Source organism: Ophidiomyces ophidiicola (assembly GCF_022830035.1).
Source record: "Ophidiomyces ophidiicola strain CBS 122913 chromosome Unknown scaffold_2, whole genome shotgun sequence".
Lineage (NCBI taxonomy): Eukaryota > Fungi > Ascomycota > Eurotiomycetes > Onygenales > Onygenaceae > Ophidiomyces > Ophidiomyces ophidiicola.
In genome coordinates this window covers 255,737-274,681 of record NW_026054642.1, presented here as the reverse complement: position 1 = coordinate 274,681, position 18,945 = coordinate 255,737, and the positions used below count along the sequence as shown (strand labels likewise).

General features: G+C 48.9%; 6 protein-coding genes across 6 annotated transcripts; all 6 read right to left on the bottom strand.

The window, feature by feature from the left end:
* Window positions 1-850: 850 nt before the first annotated feature.
* On the bottom strand, window positions 851-2,312 carry taf6 (histone H4-like TAF Taf6, SAGA complex subunit; the record flags this gene model as incomplete). The annotated part of the gene is made up of 3 exons (XM_049249799.1): window positions 851-1,396; window positions 1,452-1,870; window positions 1,943-2,312. The coding sequence occupies 3 exons, from the start codon at window positions 2,310-2,312 to the stop codon at window positions 851-853; spliced, it is 1,335 nt and encodes a 444-aa protein (XP_049110959.1).
* A 659-nt stretch (window positions 2,313-2,971) lies between these two features.
* SFH5 (Non-classical phosphatidylinositol transfer protein (PITP)) lies at window positions 2,972-4,306 on the bottom strand (the record flags this gene model as incomplete). Its single annotated transcript, XM_049249798.1, has 2 exons — window positions 2,972-3,566; window positions 3,621-4,306. The coding sequence occupies 2 exons, from the start codon at window positions 4,304-4,306 to the stop codon at window positions 2,972-2,974; spliced, it is 1,281 nt and encodes a 426-aa protein (XP_049110958.1).
* Window positions 4,307-5,149: 843 nt separating this feature from the next.
* On the bottom strand, window positions 5,150-6,806 carry LOZ57_000699 (uncharacterized protein; the record flags this gene model as incomplete). Its single annotated transcript, XM_049249797.1, has 5 exons — window positions 5,150-5,231; window positions 5,279-5,405; window positions 5,458-6,175; window positions 6,251-6,370; window positions 6,423-6,806. 5 exons carry the CDS (start codon window positions 6,804-6,806, stop codon window positions 5,150-5,152), a joined length of 1,431 nt encoding a protein of 476 aa, XP_049110957.1.
* Window positions 6,807-7,354: 548 nt separating this feature from the next.
* Window positions 7,355-8,895, bottom strand: LOZ57_000698 (uncharacterized protein; the record flags this gene model as incomplete). Its single annotated transcript, XM_049249796.1, has 4 exons — window positions 7,355-7,442; window positions 7,497-8,194; window positions 8,304-8,592; window positions 8,867-8,895. The coding sequence occupies 4 exons, from the start codon at window positions 8,893-8,895 to the stop codon at window positions 7,355-7,357; spliced, it is 1,104 nt and encodes a 367-aa protein (XP_049110956.1).
* A 780-nt stretch (window positions 8,896-9,675) lies between these two features.
* On the bottom strand, window positions 9,676-14,613 carry LOZ57_000697 (uncharacterized protein; the record flags this gene model as incomplete). Its single annotated transcript, XM_049249795.1, has 4 exons — window positions 9,676-12,808; window positions 12,865-12,974; window positions 13,043-14,433; window positions 14,556-14,613. 4 exons carry the CDS (start codon window positions 14,611-14,613, stop codon window positions 9,676-9,678), a joined length of 4,692 nt encoding a protein of 1,563 aa, XP_049110955.1.
* Window positions 14,614-16,775: 2,162 nt separating this feature from the next.
* RLF2 (chromatin assembly factor-I (CAF-I) p90 subunit) lies at window positions 16,776-18,902 on the bottom strand (the record flags this gene model as incomplete). Its single annotated transcript, XM_049249794.1, has 4 exons — window positions 16,776-16,875; window positions 16,936-17,248; window positions 17,319-18,204; window positions 18,267-18,902. 4 exons carry the CDS (start codon window positions 18,900-18,902, stop codon window positions 16,776-16,778), a joined length of 1,935 nt encoding a protein of 644 aa, XP_049110954.1.
* Between the last annotated feature and the right edge of the window lie 43 nt (window positions 18,903-18,945).

Sequence of the window (18,945 nt, the reverse complement as noted above, 5' to 3'; positions counted from 1 at the left end):
CATTTATTCCGACTTTTACCTTTGCAAATAGTACTGTCCACGGTTGGCGTGTGATTTGGGATTTAACTAATATCAAAGGTAGAATGTGAGCAAACGGCTGAACCTTGCTGGGGCAGCGGGGTGGTGGAATTGTCGGGTAGGTCGTACAAAGTGTTGGCCGGAAGAATTGGAAAGCCTCGATAGTATTAGCATCTACTAAAGTATGTCGTACATATACCTGTCAGAAATAGGATGCAGAGCAGACTCACAAATTCAATAGTTATGGCTGAGAAGGTTCCCTAAACAGACCGAGTTGTTTGGGCAGCCGGTGAAGCGACACACAGTCAATGAAAAGATCCAGCAGACAGATATACCCAATACCAGTATCGCAAAGAGAGAGGCAGAATAGGCCAGGCGGGTTTGGGCAGAAGAGGGGAGTCTCCTATTTATTTCAATCGTGGGAAAAAATGGCTCAGGCGACTGCTGGAGATAAAATCCGAAGGCGAAAATGGACCCTTGCCGCGTATTTGCTCTTGTGCGCTTGGTACGAACGATGACATGTCTGGTAACGACGCCATGGTGAATTACATAAGCAAAAGGGCACCCGTTTATATGAGGAACATTGATTATCCGGCATCCGGTGGGATGACGTCGTGGCTGTGCCCTGTCAGGTACCGGTACGGACTGGTACACGGGTATCATTCGCGGGGAACGCGAATCCTTCCGCTGCCAACACATTCAGAAATTCTATGCCCGACCGAAAAGTACTATACCGTGCTCTCCTATAGCGCCAACGCTGCAATGCTAATCAACCCGCCGCCCTAGTCATACATACATACATACATAGATGCCTCAAGGCTCAGCTTCAGAGCTACTCAAGAATGGCCTGTGCAAGCCGTATGTTGCCTGCGTCCGTGATCCTTGCAGCCAGCAAATCGCCGATTTTCTCTCTTAGCTGGTTGCTTAAGGTTTCCATCGCGCCGTTTGTGAGGCCATTAGTAAATGGCACCTTGTCGTCCACAAGTGTTGAAAGCACTGCGAGCAGAGCCCCAATCACCTTTTCTGCCTCCAACTTCCGTAACCCCTCATCGCCCACAACATCTTTGAGTACAACTTCGTACATGGGAAGATTAGGAATGACCAGTTCCCGAACAACATCAGGTCCTCCAATCGAATGCAGCCCGATTATCGAGCCGTAGTGCGTGCCGAACGGCTTACTAGGGTCCATAAAGTTCTTTAGGAATGTCCTGGCCAACCGCGGTTTAAGAGCATGAGAAGAATGCGAGTACTTTCTAGCAATCATCCCAATAAGAGATCCAGCGAGCTCGCGAAGACTGAAATGCTCCAGAGGATCCGACCCACCCTCGAGTTGGCGCCCAATCAGGCATGTCAACACAGGCGGTATCAGGGAGGCAACCTAGGTTTATGTCAGCGACCTCTCGTAAATGAAAACATCTAGGAATACTACGCACATATGGGTCGACAAATAATGTTGAGTTCTGTATTAGCGCTTCCGTCATATGCATAACTTCAGTCAACACAAATAGGTCCTTGAGGCTGTGCGTGACCTTCTCGGATATAAATTGAACGAAATAAGGGACGAGCTGGTGTAGCCCGGGGTCTTCCTTTAGACTCGCAAAAGCAGAGAGCCGGTATTCCTCGTTCGACTCGTCTAGGAATGCAGTGCACACTTTCTCGAAATATATTTGTAGCTCCTTGGATAGTATGTGCTTAACCAAAGGCTTTACAGAGACATTTTCGTTGCCGCTCATCGCGGCTAAATTAATATTCGCGTTCGGTCCTTTTGAAAGTAACTCAAGATTACGCGAATCGGCTGAGGTAGGATTTTGTGGGATGGTCGGCTGAACTCCCTCCACCGCTAACCAGTGAGCTATAGTTGAAGGCACGTCCAGTCAGTAAAAAGAATGCTTCCGAGGAAGTAGAAATCTAAAAGATCCAATACCAGTAAAAGTAGCCTCCCTCGGCACCTTTGGCAGCGGTGCGTTGATCAACTTTTCAAAATCCACCTCATCATCTTCAACATAGAATAGTGGTTGCCCCGGGCCTATTGTAGCCTCCCCAAACCTCAGTGGTCGTGTAGACTCATAACCATATAGAGGCTCAACATCAAGTACTCTCAGAGCATTTGAGACGTCCTGCGTCGTGAGCAACGTGCGTTTGCCGTGCCTCATAAAGCGATGCGATTCTTCAAGAACCTGGGCGATGCGATACTCGACGTCTCGCGCGAGATGATCAACAACGTCATCGTTTAAGGCACTGATACCAACCGATTCAGCGACATCTTTAATATTATCCGGATTCCACACCAGCATGGCGACAATGCGAAAAGCCCAGAGCTGCAGAGGTCGTTACCAGTAGGTGGAAACTTCTGGTGAGCTTCAAAGTGCTCTTGAAATAGTGAGTAGAAATTCAAATACCATGTATCAGCAAAACCTCAAGTCTTCTTTCATGCCGCAAAGCGAGAGTATTAGTTAAAGGCGTTGGCTCATCTATGGCGATGAAAGCAATATGTTCAAGGGAACTTTGAGCGAAGTTGGATCAACCAACCAGCCAACTTACGCTAGTGGCGCCTCTGTTCCGCCCTATAGTTATTACTAGTAGTTAACTAAGGTACTCCGTAGTGAACCTACTAACAGGCACAGAGTACTCCGTACTCGATAGACGTACTGTTTAGTGTTTACTTGATAACTCCATGACAAGTTGAATAAAAGAAATTATGTATTAGAACCAATTTTTTTGTTTTTTGAACCTACATACAAAACGAGAGGGCTAGGCACGGCGTCTGCAGTAGGTATGTATGTACATGCATACGATTTAGGCATCATTAATAAAAGACATTTTTTGGTGCTCGCAGTCTAGGTGTTGGAGCGGGGAATAGTGTAGAAGTAACTCCACTGCTCGAAATAAACCAGGCCGAAAGTCATGGGCATTAAAAAAAGACATACGGAGTATTATTATAGGATAATTTTCATTAGTTTGGGCGGGGATCGGCAGGGGCACTAGTAGGAACAGTGGCGCTTTGGTCAACGGTATCCTTCGGCGGTTCAGAGAGAATATTGTCGGTCGTCTCGGGAACTTGAGCATTATTCTTCTCGGCATCAGCTTGTGGTTGGGCGTCAGGCGAGATCTCCTCCGCAAAAGCGACAGTCCGGCCAGTATCCGCCAAAGCCTCGCCCTTACCACCATAGATCTCAGGAATTTTGTTGGCAAAGGAGCTGAACTCACGGGCTAAATTCACGCCATTCGAAATTGGGTGAAATTTGCTGATCGTGTTCTTACTAAGGAATACTTTAAGCGCAGTGAAAACCCATCCCATCACCATTGGAACGTTGATGAAGTACTTTTCTTTAAGGAGTTCAGGGTAGGCAGCACTGAAAACTTCGATTGTCTGGCGTGACGCGGTGCGAATGGTCGGATCCATACGAAGAAAACTAACATTCTGATAGTCATGAACCTGGATCATTTGGTACGGGTCCTCCCCATCATAATCCATAACAGAAGTTGCATCTCCGAGGTGAAGCTCACGAATTGCGAGTTCCATCAGAGCGACACGCCAATTGATAAACCTATGAAATAAAAATCAACCATCCTGTTTCCGGTAACTTATGTTGTAAACGTACTCTTCAAGGTTGCCAAACGTCTTTCCGATGTCCTTAACTGAACCGTAAATGTTCCAAGTAAAAACAATTTTTTCTGCATTTTCTGCGCCGTCATAGGTTGTTATATACCCCAATCCTTTGAACTTGCTAGCTTGAAAGGTGCTCTCAGCCAGTTTAAGAGGATTCGTTTGTTTACGCCACTGAAGAGCTTTGACGAGCTGGTTCTCAGCAAGTCCAACATTTCCTTCGTTCGCTCGAAGAAATTTAATCATAATGTTGGCAGTGGGAGGGTCATTGGCATCCTTCAACGCGACACCCCACATTTCGTTGTGGGCGGCCGCTTCGATAATTGAGGGCAGACGGTCAAATAAATCGGACAGAGGCTGGTTCTTGACCAGGTATTCTGGGCGCGCATCAACTGGCACATCGGGTTTCAGATCTTTGGTGTTGGCGCCAGACCCTGCGATAACCTCTTGAATAACATCAGGGCCCCCATCACTGGTAGTCTTCATGCCAGATGCCGGTTCATTCGCGTCGGCGGGAACATTCTTTACAGTAGTATCGGTTACTTCAATGGCACCCGTTAGTTCACCAGTGGTAGTAGCCGCAGAGGCAACAGCTTCCTGTGGTTTTTCAGGGGCCTTTTCAGTGGCAGGCTCGTTGGCCGTGACCGAAGTCTCGGTTGGCTGCTGGGCTGGCTTCTCCATGGTGTGAATGTGAAGGAAATGGAAAAGCGGACCCTGGTTCCTTACAAATAAGTCAGCGTTAACACTCCCAATAGTCTTGGGAAGTAACATAGATTTAAACTGGACGGAAAACAGTAAATCTTCACAAACTTACCGGGAAAGGTGGAGTGTGGATGAGAGCTTGGATCAGAGGGCAGCTTCAACACAAAAGTTGGGTGGGAAATGAACAGGAAAGAATGTGTGGATGCAGAAAACAAGACGCTAAAAGAGAGAAAGAGAGAATGTGGACATGCCGTCGTCAAAACAGCCCGATGGGGAAAGCCAATATTAGTGCAAATAGAAACAACAGCAGTCAGGAGCTTTCCTGAAACCACTGAAGCTTCTTAACGGCGCTAGAGGTACCGCTGTCCAAAGCTAATGCGGGCCTGCAAGGGAGATCTCGGGTTCCAGAGCCATTGATAGGACTCTAGAAAACGTTAGCGCCCATTGAGCCTCCCGCAGTTCTTGGCCTGTCATGCCACTTCCAAGTGATGACTAAGAAACGGCGCCCCCTCAAAAGTCTTGTTTCTTCGCCCCTTCATTCAGAACAGAACTAACCGGTGAAGACTGCACTCAACACTTTAATGCGCTAGTTAGTTAATAGCTAACCTAGACTTTAATTCCCAATTTATCGTTGTCGAAAATCACCATCATCTCCTTGTCTACGACGGCAGTCTACACTTCCACATCATAATAACACGCCAAGCATATTGCCGACCTTTTCCGAAATACCCGATCCCATCATATTTTCCCCCCTGTCGCTGAACTGTCCCTGCACAGTGTCAAGGAGCGCACCTCCTTGCCTTATTCCTCATCTCGGATTAGTTACTCAATTTCTTCGAATCTCCCATCCTGCGCAGCCCGAGCGACAGGATTCTCGACATCTACAACGCCAGTCGCTCGTAACCTAGAGACCTTAGTACAGAACATAGCAATACTCCACAGGATATCAACCTTTCAAAAAGAACAAAGAGTCTTTCTGCCTCGCGTTCCTTCTCTTCATCAGTCATCTCTGGCATATTTACTTCTTGTTCCCATTCAATCTTCTGGCCTGTAACAGGATTGATATCTGAACCCGTAGCTATAAATATATCAGCGCCGCGTATATTATCCATTTTGAAGAAGAATGTTACCGGCTTCACTCGAAGCACTCGCCTTCGGGTCGTCGGGCGATAGAGACTTCCCGAGAGACAGCAGAAGCCCTGATGCATATCCATAGCCGATATTGTGTGAAAACTGGCGTTCATCTTTGTCAGAAAGCTCAAAGAGAAGCGATGGAATAAGCAGTCGTAGATGATTTAATGATATTTCAGTAGAAAGTCTTAGCAACCTTGCTGGTAACGAATCACCCGTTCCCAGAACTCCCTCTCTATCATTCTCCGAAGGCAATAGCAGACTCTTTAAATGAGCCTTAGGTCCAGAAGGCGCGATTTCTGCGATACGAAGGAGAAGTTGCACGAGGGGTGACCCTCGCTCATTCAGCTCTTCATGTCCATAAGAGGTTGTTGTCACGTCAAGGAGATGTACCAGTCGGTCTAAACAGACGTTATCAGACTCCGGGAATAGAGAGTTTCGTACAAGCTCCGTATTTTGGCCCGAGATGTTGAGTACAACAAGACAATTAATGAGCAACGATACCGGGGGCTCCAGCGGCGGTGCAGGTATGAAAATAGTATTGAGAATGCTCAGAATAGGGCTGAAAGATCGAAGAAAAGCCTGAGAATGTTGCGGGTATTGTGCGGCCAGGTTACAAAACAACTTCAGACTCTCGTTCAATGCAGCAATATTAGTATCTGGGGAAGAAGTCTTTTCTTCTGTGGCTGAAATTCGAGCCGCGTGGTACGATATCCGCTACACAAGGCCATGTTAATACACTCTTAGATCTCCACCATGTATACTAAAAGATAGGTAGAATCATAATCATACGGAGTTGAGAGCTTCCGCAATACCCCCTGTGGTAATAAGCGTGTCGAAGTCTAGAGAGGTTCTATAAGTGCATAGAAGAAGTTGCCTTGCTGCAAGTAATTCATCATCTGGGTGGTCACTCTGTCAACCGTTCAGATAACTATCACAAAAGAATGTGTGAGATGCACACTACCTTTAACAGCTCTATGGCTTTTTTCGGGCAATTTTCGTCAACAAAAATCTGCCTCGTGGGCACCGACAGTAACAGGACATTGCATAGACACCGTAAGGCGAGACGGCGTGTAGTGGCGGGGGAGGCATCGTCAAACCCATAGAAACACAGAATAGATAGAGCACGCTTTGTAAAAAGTGCGCCCAGCTGCTGGGAAGTGGCAGTGAAAGCCCTTAATTGGGCAAGCAAGCCCTCCACCTCTGCCGTACGCGATTCAGATGTGAGTTCGGAGGTTCGGCAAGGCAACGATGCATTAATGACGGAAAGCTGCTTACCTTCGGACGGGGCGGCCCGGGTGTTAGTATCTGGCTCAAGCCGGTCCAAAATCTCTTCAATTTCTCTCATATTGGGCTATCTCATCAAATTCTCCCGTCCTTTCTATTTTCAAAAGCAAAGTACAGAGTAGACAAGTGGATGTAGAGAATACATCAGCCACGCTATGATGTCAGATTGGACTTAACACGTACGGAGTACCTACATAGGTAACTAAAGTATACTCTGTGTGCACACACATGCCGAGTCAATGATTACTACAGTGCATAGTGGGGAGCCCTATTACATGTACTGAACTAAGAAAACAAGAATTGGCTGCTTTATGTTTCTATTTATTGTTGACATTGAGCTATTCCTTACCCGCGGGTAATATTTATGTAAATAACTTGTCTAAGCAAAGAAAATAGCAAGGAGTATATACAACTATTTGGATATATGGCATTGCTAGTATAACGAGACACTCAAAGTTCAAATTGGCAAACACAAACTCACTGCAGACGAGGTGCCGATAATACATAACCAAGTAATCTCCTGATATGGAAGAGTAGGCACGAATACGAAGGGGGAAATGTAATGGTTTCAGGTTTGAAATTGATTGAGGTAGTCTATTGATTCGAAAATTACTTTGGAAGCTTCGGCACCGGTGGAGGTCGTTGAGAGCTGTCCCCATCGTCGTCGTCGTCGAGATCATCGATGTTTTCGGGATGGCTAGAACACAGGTTAGTTAGCTGACGGGGTAAAAATTGGCCCTTTGCGCCTTACCCAAGTAAATTTTTGACTCCGGCCATCTCATAGTGCTTTTTCCGGTGTTCCTCAAAGGCGATATGTTTTTCCCTGGCCTCCTGGCTCTCTGTCCGCCGAAGCTCCTCCCCACAACCATCACCCATCATGACGTGTTTCCCAGACCTGCCGCTCATACTGCTGTCGCTCATGCTTCTGGTCTTTGTAATCCTTGAATCCTCACTTATATCATTCCAATACGTTTCCTCAGCCTCTCCCAAGTCCAGATCCGGAATTTCATCCTCGCGCGCTTTGCGATTCCGTCCTCCCTTCTTCTGGCTCTTGCACATATCCAATTCATCAACAGCAACATCGCCAGCATCGATTCCGCCCACGTCGGGATCGTCCTCATCGTCTTCCTGGTCTATGTCATAGTGAGGTACGTATGGAGTCTTCGGCTCATCGATTTTCATGGTAGATGTTCGTTCCTGCTCTGTAAGGTATAGGTTCGCCTCATCCCACTTCAGTTTGGGAGAACTGTCATCGTCTACACAAGCGCCGTTAGCTTTAGAAGCGCTCGACTGGCGCCGAGAAACGGGTGTGAAATTCTTTCCCGCATTGTAAATGGTGTTCTGCAGAGTGAGTTCCTTGTTGTCAACCGGTGGCGACTGGGCGGCAATAGGCGACTTGGGAGAAATAGGCGAGATCTGAGAATCATCGGCAGGTGGAAATGACGTTGTCTGTATTGATGATGATGACTTTTTTAAAATGCCTTAATCATTCACGTTGGTTGGTCATAAGCAGATGATCCATCAACATTTTGAGAAGCCTCCACCACCCAAAACTCACCTTTTGGTCTTTTTGGGATACTCTCACGCCGGTGAGAAATCTCCATTTCTTGCGTATCCATAACTCAGTATTTTCGTTGACAGTAACGCCCAGTCGATGCGATCTTCCGACTGTTTGCGAAAACGGTTCTTTCCGGGTTCTCGAGCGGGGTAACAAACCAGCCTCACTGGTGGGGGGGTCCTGAGGGTTGTGTAGCGAAACAAGGAGCGAGAGATTTGAAGCCACAGGCCCAAAGCTAAACACGAAACGCTGACTCTGCAGCTGCTCCGCAACTACGAATGCCGGGGAGCTGCAGCTAAATATTAGTTCTGCGTTCGCTCTTGCTTGAAGGGCAGAAAAAGCAATATTGCCGTTATGGGCAACCGGCTTGGCAGAATGACGTCAGGTCATGGGAGCCTCCGAACAAGGCGAGCGTGGATGACCAGCACGGAGGAAAGGGAGTTACGCGCACACTGGCAGTGCATGGAGTCTGGTGTCAGGGCCATTTGGAACTGGCATGTGGATGGATTGGTGTTTTGGGTTGTTCTTTACATAGTCACTTTGCCTCATCATGTGAAACTCACATGGCATCAAAACAAACCCAAAGCGACATTCTGGATAATAAGAGGATCTTGAATTGATTTCTTATTGAACATATTTGACTATCTGTTCTGGAACATTTATCCGGCCATTTGTAGCCTTCTTTCCATGTTCAGGACTATTTGCGAGAAAACAAAAGGAAATGTCAAGCCCATTCACAGCAAGTCCAAGAAGTGGATGGAAAGCCAAGAGAAAAGTGAGATCTCCCAGGCCTTTAGTGCACCAGATAAGAAATAATAAAAGAATGGTGACTAATGAGACATCTCCAGCATGATTGGCAGCAAGGGCGCTAAAGTAGTGCAGCGAACCGCGATGTTTATATAAGATGCAGCAAGGCAGAGCAATGAAAAACAGATATCCAAACAAATGGTTATCAATGAACTCCCTCACCTATTCATAATTCCAACAATGATCTTGTTGCTTTTTTTTCTTTTGGGCTTAGAAAAGGACTGCAAAGTAGCCTGATAAAACGCCCGATTCAAAAAAATTGCGACAAAATGAAAAGTTAGCCGCCCATACCAAAAAGAGAAATAATATCGATTTCACACATATATATGCCAATATCAGAGAACTAGGGGAAAACATATATGATTTTCATAGCAGAGGGTATATATGGACTCTCAATGAGGGCCTTAAATATCATAGAGAAGAAAAGAACATGAGGCAGGGTATTAAAAGGGCAGGCAATGCAAAATGAAATCGAGAACTAGTAAGATAAAACATAGAGAACCTTTTCAAGAAGTCCGGGAACGAAAGTAGTAAGAGAAAGAGAGAAATCAAGAAGGTTTGTATATCATGCTAGAGATTCAAACTCGTCACGTTCGCGCAATCGGTTCTGTGCTAGCTTGTCACCGCCGGCGGCAGACAACTGCATCCAGTGCAGGGCAAGGCACATGCTTTGAGGATCGGACTTGGAGTCCAGGTCTCGTCGATACATCATCTCCGCTTTGAATGTATCGCGAGGCATTGTAAGAGGGAGTGTAGCCCGGGGAAGTATTTCCGGGTGAGTGAGGTATAAGATCGCGAGTTCTCGCTGCGCGACCGCATTGCCTTCCTTCGCAGTGGTAACCCACATCTTGGCAGCGTCCTCAATGCCACTGCCAAGGTGCGAAGGAGAATTGGAATGGCGTTGTCGTTTGGAGAGTTCCTGCGAAACGATCTTGTCTGCAATTTCAACCATACTGTGACATACATCGTCCTTCAGCTCGAAGGCAGCTAGGCCAAATTGTAAAAAGGCCGTGCCCGCATCTAATTTATTCAGCACCTCTGAGGGAACAAACGCTGCAATGAACTGTAAATCGCGGAACAAGGTCTTTGGTCGATATCTCTGAATTATGTTTCGTAGAGCACGGATAATCTGGCCGTCAGTTGGCTGCAAATCCAATGACGGATCGTCAAAAATATCGTTGAAAGCCGGAGCGGGTGAAGATGGTGTTGGAGTCTGATCGTCAAATTTGTCAAGGGGTTTCGATCTTCCAGAGACACTATTCCTTTGATGCCGCATATTATTAGATATTATAGCAGGCTCTTTCCCATTTCCTGGTTCGCTATCACGGCCAACAGACATCAAAGACGCTACAACAAGAGCGCGAAGGTCATTCAAGGCCTTGAGCTTTGTGAAGGGATTGGCAGGTCTTGAAAATTTGTCCATCAGCTGTCGGAAGGCCATATCATACTCAAAGTCAGAATTCTGGTCCGATTTTTCAGGCTCTTTGTTCTTCACAAGTGAGTTACTTGCTTCTCGATACTTTGAGGACAGTGCAACCGCAGATCGACAACGTCGCAACCCTTTTCCAGGAAGAGTGAAATGGGTCTCGTTGGTGCAGGGATCAACTGGAGCAGATAATTCAGCGAAGAATCGGCCTTGCATCTCTCGATTCGCGACCTGGCTGCTTATACGAGGCTGGCTCAGATAATCTGAGAACCACGCATCGGTTTCGCTTCCACAGCTCCAGACGGGAGAGCCAAGATCACTCAGCAGCAAGCTGGTTAGCGTTTGTTTCAATTCATCCAAGAATGCAGCCTTGCCTGGCGGGCTGCGTTCTAATTTCCGTGTGGTCAAGACGTCGCTGATTGTCGACCCCGGCCGGGATTGGAAACTAGATATGCTCGTAGTCGACTGAGCTTGGGTGTGGGGAGGAGACCAAAAAGCCTGGTAGGATTCCACAGTTGAAGTTGCTCGTCCAGGAGAGTCATCCATGGACGACGTGTCCGCACCACTGGTTCTGCATCTTTCTGAATTGATGCTCTGGTAGGACAATTTATGTTCCAGTGATGGAGCATAGCTTGGTCCACGGAAAAGTGAATCTATGGTTCGACTTCCATTGCCCTGGGCTGGATAAGGGTACAGGCTCTCGTCACTTGCAATGCTGGAGGGTCGAATATTCATCCCCCCGCTGACTGCTGTGAGGGGGCGCGTCGAGGGTCCCTCAAACATCGAACGCTCTTTTTGATATAGCTCACTTGCCCACAAAACAGGGCTGTCGTACATGGTTTCGCCAACGAGTTTGCTCACGCTCGTCTTTACCTCATAACAAAACCGATGTATCCTTTCTTCGCCTCTGCAAAAATTGTCGATTCCTGACCGGTGGAGCCATCTTCTGGTGATATCAACTTGCTCGTCGGATAATTTAGTGGGCCCACCTTGGCTCCCTGAAGCTTTCATCACATTCATGACGTGAACTTCGGGTTTTTGAAGGAAAGATCCACTGAGAGATCGCATTCCATTGCCTGGTTTGGGCTCTGGGGCGGCCTGGAAGCCCATCATTGACTTCAAGGCAAGCGCCACATTCCTAGCATCTTCATACCGCAGCGAATTCTTCACGTCCGTCATGTACCACATTTTATTCCTTAACCTCCGCAAACTACCCATTGACGCTTTGACTTGGTTTTGAAGATGCCTCAATGTCTGCTGCAGTCCTATCATTTTTTGGGAGCACTGCTGGATAGTTGATGTGTCAGCATCCGTGGAATGCTTTGCAGCTAGATACATCGGGCTGAGGATCTTGTCGTCTGTGGAGGACGTTGGCTTTCCCCCATCGACATTTCGCAGCACGCGACACGCATCCCACCAATACAATGCAGTAGTAAAATCGGACTGGCGCTGACAGTAAGTCATGGCATCAATAAAACGACGTTTTAGCGCTGACTCTCGTTCTGGATTGGGTCGCACAGCTGAGAGGCTTTCCATGGATATTGTGTCAGAAGACAAGTCACTGTCATCGATGAGATGAAAGATTGCAGTTTGTAATATGCTGTGGTCTTTATCAGAGAGTTTCGTGGAAGGACTAATGGCTTTGTCGGTAGACGCGGGGTTGTCCTCGAGGAAATGCAGTTTCCGTCCATCATTGGAAATGGAAACCAATGCCCAATCCTCGCTGGCAGGACTCACTAGTGAATGGCGATCCTCAGACTCATTGATCTCCGAAAGTTCATAGCGAATGCGGTCTGCATTACGAGATAGAGACTCCTGCGGGGAGATCGGACTTGCAGTACTGCTTGGTGGCGTGAAATATGATGTTGTAGGCTCATGGAAGCTCATTTCAGTTGTGAACGCGGTTTTCGCGGTTAGCGAGTGAGAAGAAACCGTGTCAACTCTCCCTTGAAAAAGACCCGGTTCGAACCCGCGGTAATCATTACGAGGTGAGACACTGTTGGGCGGGGAAGACGGCACAGAGAGATGTTGAAAAGGATCAAGCACATTCGAAGGCTGTACGGGTCTTGGGAAAAGAACATCTAGTATCGTGGTGATATCAGCCGAAGACAGGGTTAGTAGATTCTCCGGCTCATCGCAACTGGAGGAACAATTTGAAGCAGCAGTATAATATTTTCCATCGCTGGGAGGTGTGAAAACTGAGTGGTTGAAGCGTGATAGCATATTTTCTATACGAAGTTTAATATCAGGGAGCGCAAGGGTAAATTGGGGTCTATTTTCCCAGTCAGATATATTTATGTAGTACACAAATATGGAGGTTTTACGAACTGTGTGTGTAATATACGGGATACGTAGACCTGGGACCGATGAGAGATTTGGGCCAAAATTCTGTCTCTGGCATCTTTTGTGATATGAAAATCGAGTAACAGTCCATGCGACTAGGTGGGAAGTCAGCACCGGAATTATAGATGGGAGAGGGCAGGAACGATAGTGGAAGAGGGCTTACCTCCGGGTAGCACAATGCATTGGGCAAAAACTTGCGGAAAAACCATTGAAAAAACAAGAAGTCCAGGAATCTTTTTCGTGAATCAGGAGTGGTAATTTTTTGGAGAATGGCGTTTCCCAACTCGATCGCGCCAACGGGCAAACCAGCATCGCAATCATCAAGAACTACAAACAAATCGTGGATGGCAGATTGAAAAAAGTGCTCAGCGAGATCCGTCTTGAATAGGTCAGAGGAATCAGTTTCCGAACCCAATCTACGGCTATCGAGGTTCCCCAGAAGAAAGGCGCCCTTCTGAAGGATATCCATCAAGTAAATCTCAAATTTTGGCTTGGCCTTCCATTCTGTGGCGCCAGACCATAGGGACAGGATTTGACCAATGAAGGAGTAGTGGCTACTCCCGCCGTAGGAGATTAATTTTGCACAGGTTGACGACCAAACATCCAGACGCAACTGGGCCTCGGGAGAATTCGACGCCAGAGGAGCGGCAAAGACGTTGAAAAGCAAAGCAGAAAGAGGATCGGTGCGCTCAAATGCGAAAGCATGCTCTTTGAACGCAGTGGAATGAGACCCTGCCCGTCGCGCGAAAAGCGAGGCAGGCCTGTTTCGAAAGCCAAGAGGAGAGGAAACGTCACCAACATTCACGGTGTGGGCAGGAGAAACTAGAGCTGAAAGCTGGGCTGGAGTCAAACTCCCAATGCATTGGAACAGAAAATCGGAGTCCGTTCGGACGCGGGTAAGGATATTAAGAAGATCATCCCGGGACCTTGAAGTGAGGCGGTGGGTGAAAGTAGAGGGGTATGTTCTCGTCGGAGAGTCAACAGCAACGGCGGACAAGTCGTCATGGCTCTGAGCATGATGCCTGGCAAACGAATCACACAAATCACGAATATCATGAATAGTATTGTAGATGGAGATAAACCCGGATTTATCTCCCTGTTTGAAATTCTCGACTAGCCCCTTTTGCACGGTGGCAGCGACACGAAGCAAGCGAACAGACAGGGCGACAGCCACGCGAAGGTCCCAAAGGCGGCGCAATACGGCCCGTCTCTGTACGGTCTGGTGCCGCTGGAGCTGAAACTGACGCGAAAATTGGACGAAAGACACTTTGGGGTGGCTGCGTGACTCCAAAGGAGAGTTCGAGGGAGCATCTACACCCACCTTGTCCGTCCTGGTCGACGGATAGACCGTTTGAGGGTTAAGTTGGGCGAGGCCGGCAGCAGAGCCACTTGGCGATTCCGACGCAGGCAGCGGTTTGGGGCCATGGCGCGGCCCCGCGACGGCAGTCTGGTCGGCAGACGTCGAGGGGAGCGGTGTCGACAGGTTGAGGCCTAGCAGTGGCGAAGAGGGCGTGCCGCAAGCGGTAGGTGAGTCAGTGGGCGACGGAGGCAAAGCTGTTGCGAGGCGGGCAGGTTAGCCGATGTGGGCGGGACGACTCGACCCATGGGTTGGGCGACGGGAGGGCCCGCAAGCGAAAGCGAGACAGGCCTGGGGGGAAGAGGGAGGGCGCACATACTTGTAGCCGCTGCGTATGCTAAAACCGATGGAAGACAGGCATGTTGGATACTGATCATCTTCCCATGGGCAACGGGAGGGCATCGGCCTCGAGACGGCACAGGCCTCGAGAACTCAGGATGCCGGAGGGGGGAGGAGGAGGAGGAGGAGGGAGAGAGGGAGGGAGTTGGTGGCCTATAACATGGCGAGTAGGCGGGAACGGGGACAGTACGGAGGAGCAGGAGACAAGCCGAGGACAGCAGAGGAGGCCGGGTGAGGCAGAAGCGGGCAGACAAGAAAGAAGAAGAAGAAGAAGGAGAAGACCGTGGATGGCACCGAGAGAGAAGAGAGGAGAGGAGAGCAGAGGGAGAGAGAGAGACAGCAGGCACAAGAGAGCGCGATGTGGCGTTGGGGCGAGGTGAGGGAGAGGGAGAGGGTGAGGGTGAGGGTGAGGGGTGGCCGCGAGTGGTGGTGAAGTGGCAGCGACAACGACAACAACAACCACGGCCACCGCGACGCTCACTCACTAGGTAGGTAACCAACTAACTAAGTAACTAACTAGGTAGTCCAGCCAGCCAGCCAGCCAGACAGTGTTAGCTATGGATGTACGGAGTATACGCAGTACGGAGTAGTTAACTAGTTAGTCAACTCGCCCTCTGCCCAACGACCTGCTGTTCGCCCGCTCGCTGCATCGCTCGCTGCGCTCTCCCAGACGGCCACGTTCCGCACCGCCGCGCAGCGTGCAGACAAGGCTCCGCGCGCAGATCGCTTGGATGTGGCCGCCAACCAGGCCTGCCACGTCGGTGCCGCCGCCGCGCTGAGTCCGCGCCGCCCGTCGTATTGCCGGCGATGCGTTGGCACTGCATGAGACACTACTGTCCATGCACCGCCAGCTGGCGCCCGCCCTGGCGCCTCCGCATTGGCCCGTTGCTGCCCTCGAGCCGCTGCCTCCTTATAACGCCGCGCCCTCTCTCTCTCTCTCTCTCCTCTTCAGGGGCCAGGGTGGCTCACAGTGCTCCTGGCGTCAGGCTGCTGCCCCCAAACTGCGCCGAAGACCCACGCTCGGTCGAGCGTCGCCTCGCCTCTCCTCTCCACATCTCCGCCCTGCCGGCTCTGTGCCCAGGTACGGAGTATGCTGTATGTAAACTACTTATGCACTCTGACTTACATACATATAAGATAGCTCCGCCGCCTATCCCTTGGACCTGCGTTGATCTCGAGCTTGTTGCCCGCCCTGAGACTTGCCACGATGACCTGCATCCATGTTGACTCGCCTTGCGCCTGGCCTGAGATCCTATAGTTAACTAACTAGTTAGTTAGTTGGCGACCCAGCTCCGGCTCTCCTCGCTGATCGTTACGCCAGGCTGATCTATAATAGAAGACTCTAATGAGGCGCGCCAGACGGCTTGCTCCCAGCAAACCTGCCCAAAAACTCTCTCCTGTCTTGTCCCGGTCCCAGATCTGCAGTGGCGCACCGTGGGACAGGCTCGGTTCTGGAAGCCTCATTATATGTGGGAGAATGTCCTGGTTGAGCGGCTGACAGCCTGGTATACGGGGTACTTAGAAGTTATCCAACAAAGCATTGCCTGTTGGTGAGTAAATACCCCATATCATGAGGCTTTCTGGTGGACCTCCAGTGGGCATAACACTGCAGAATATTCCACTACTCCTTAAACTTAATTAGAATATAACATTGAAATGTTTATTAATGTAAGTACTCTTTGGTTTCTTTAGAGCGTAAAAATACCTATGTGTGCTTGAGCACCTTATTCCTCCAAGGCCTGCCATCCATAAGGGACAAGAACTCTAGCCTTGAACAGGTAGACCACAGACTCCCATTAGAGAGTTTATCACAAGCGCGAGAGTCTTCTAGTCAGTATTTGACAGGTTGCCGTAATGATACTAGGATTCTCTCTATTCATATCTTTGCTAATCAACCCTACGCTCGGGTACAAATACAAGTCCAGCCAGACCTTTGGGTCTCAAGCCATCAATCCATCAATGCTCTGTATGCACGTTAGCGGTATATATGCAGATATAACATAGATTATATGTGGTGGCGTCGGCGCTAATTCCTATTCTCGGTCCATGCCCCTATATCGAAAGGAATTATCTCTCTCACTTCCCCCTCTTCCTCAATCAAGTCCCTCTCGCAAGAGAGAAAAAATCCCGTGAATAGATATGCCGCAGTAGTTCCATGGAGAATTCCTCGCAGAGAACCCCATGTCCATAACCCCGCGGCTTATTTTAATACCCATCTCTTGTCAACTTCTTTCTGGCCCTGTCGTACAGCGACGGCCGTGAGGGTCTCTTTGATCACTTCTTTGGAAACTTTGGGGAATCTAGACACATAACAATTAGCACCAAAGACAAAAAGTTAGGAATATAAAGCTATCACTCACCGTTTCTTTAGAATCTCAATCAAGCCCGCTTTCGTCAAATCGCTACCAGAAACAGCCTGTTTGAAGTCTGTGAGAAGCTCCTGTGGAAACTGAGCACGGCTCTTTTGTCCAGTTGCTGATAGGACAGCGCCATTGGGACGGAGACCCATGGCGGATGCAGCTGATAGGGGGCGGACACCAGATGGAGGTGCGAGGAAAGTCTTGTTGCTGGAATTCGAACTATCGGTGGACGTATTGGGATCTTTCGGGAGAGCTGTCGTTGTTTTCTTCCAGTATATGTCGGAGAATGGGTCGATTGGGAACGAGAACGTTTCTAGCCGAATTTTGGTCAGCAACACACGTAAGAGACATAGAGAAAAAATGAGACGAAAAGCACGACGTACCTGACAATATCTCCATCCTGTGTGATTTAAGAAGCTCACTCGTAGCACCCTCACTAGCCCAGCACAGCCCTGTGCAGATAGGCTCCAGGTTACCCACTATCATTTTCCTCTTCCCCAGCTCATCCTCCCCATCGTCCAGGAAATCAGCCATGTCTTCCTCGTCATCGTCACTGACATCCTCTTCGCCCTCCGAGTTCAGATCTTCTCCTTCTTCCGGCTCCTCCCATTCCGCCTCGGAGTCGTAGTCATAGTCACAGTCGGGAAGGATCCTGGAAAAGGGGTTGCGGCAGAGCTTGTAGGCGCTGTTGCGTGGAAGCCGTTTCGAGAACGTTCCCCGGTACGGTGGCCGCACATCTTCCCTAAATTGTAGGATTTTCATGGGAATATTCTTAAGTAGATCTTGGGCCTGAAACGATTTTGACGCCGAGTAGTCGTCCCTAGTCAGATCTATAACAGCGTCTGGATTGGTGTCTGCATCCTGGATCCGGGCAACAATCTCCCTAACCGTCGGGAGATTTGTTCTGCGGTAGCGGCGCGAGTATGGTATCATCTTGAATAACTCGGAAGGCTTGAATGCCATAACATTATCCTCTTGATTGCCCTCGTTTTTTAGCCGGGTATCTATCTTCTCATATGCATGCTGTATTGCTTCCGGGTCTCGCTGGAAGCGATGGGTGCTAGCAAATGTTACGTGAGATTGGATGAAAAATGGAGGGAATTCGTTTTCGAAATCTGATAAAGTCTTTGGGGTATTGGAGTCGCTGGAAACACCAGTTTCGGGGTTGCGGTGGGAAGCAGTTTGAGAGGGAGCACCAGGGCCGGAGGGAGTTTTTGAAGAATTAGGTATCGGAGGTTTTGCGAAGAAGGCATTCAGTCGCATTTGAGACTGGCAAGAGTAAGTAAACCAATATCGCGAGTCAATACAGCGAGAAAAGCAAAGTAACATACCCTCTCCTTCTTTTTCTTCTCTTCCTCACGGGCCAAGCGTTCTTCTTCCTTCTGCTTCTTCTTCTCCTCCCTCTTCCTCTTCTCCTCTTCTCGCTTCTTTCTCTCTTCCTCCTTTTCCTCCTCCTTCTTTTTCTTTAGTTCCTCACGTTTCCGCTTCTCTTCTTCCTTCTCCTCCTCCCTTTTCTTCTTTTCCTCCTCCAATGCCTTCCGTGCTTCTTCCTTTTCTTGTATTTTCAATTCTTTCTCAGCAGCAGTCAGTTTCCGTTTTTTATTGGGGACGTTCGTTGGCGCAGGTGTGGGGGCAGTATTTGACTGGGTGTTTACGTTTTGGGTGGAGGGTAGCGAGGCATCAGCTTCATGCGGGGGTAGGATAGGAAGCTCGGCCGTAGGGGCTGGCGTATTGGTCTGCGTCACGCATTGCGGAGCCATGCTGGCACTAGCATATTCAGCTTTTTGGCGATTGCTTTCTATGTGACAAGCCGAGGAGGTGATAGAGCTGGTTACGCCAGCAGTGACAGGCAGGGTATTGTGGGCCAGATCAGAGCCGTTCGCTTCATCGAACGATCTTTTTCTAGGCGACGGCGGTCGAACGCAATGCGACTTATCGGAGATCTCTTGCTGGGCCTCGACTTCCATTGTCCAAGGGGTGCTCCCAAAACAATATGGAAAAAAATAGAAG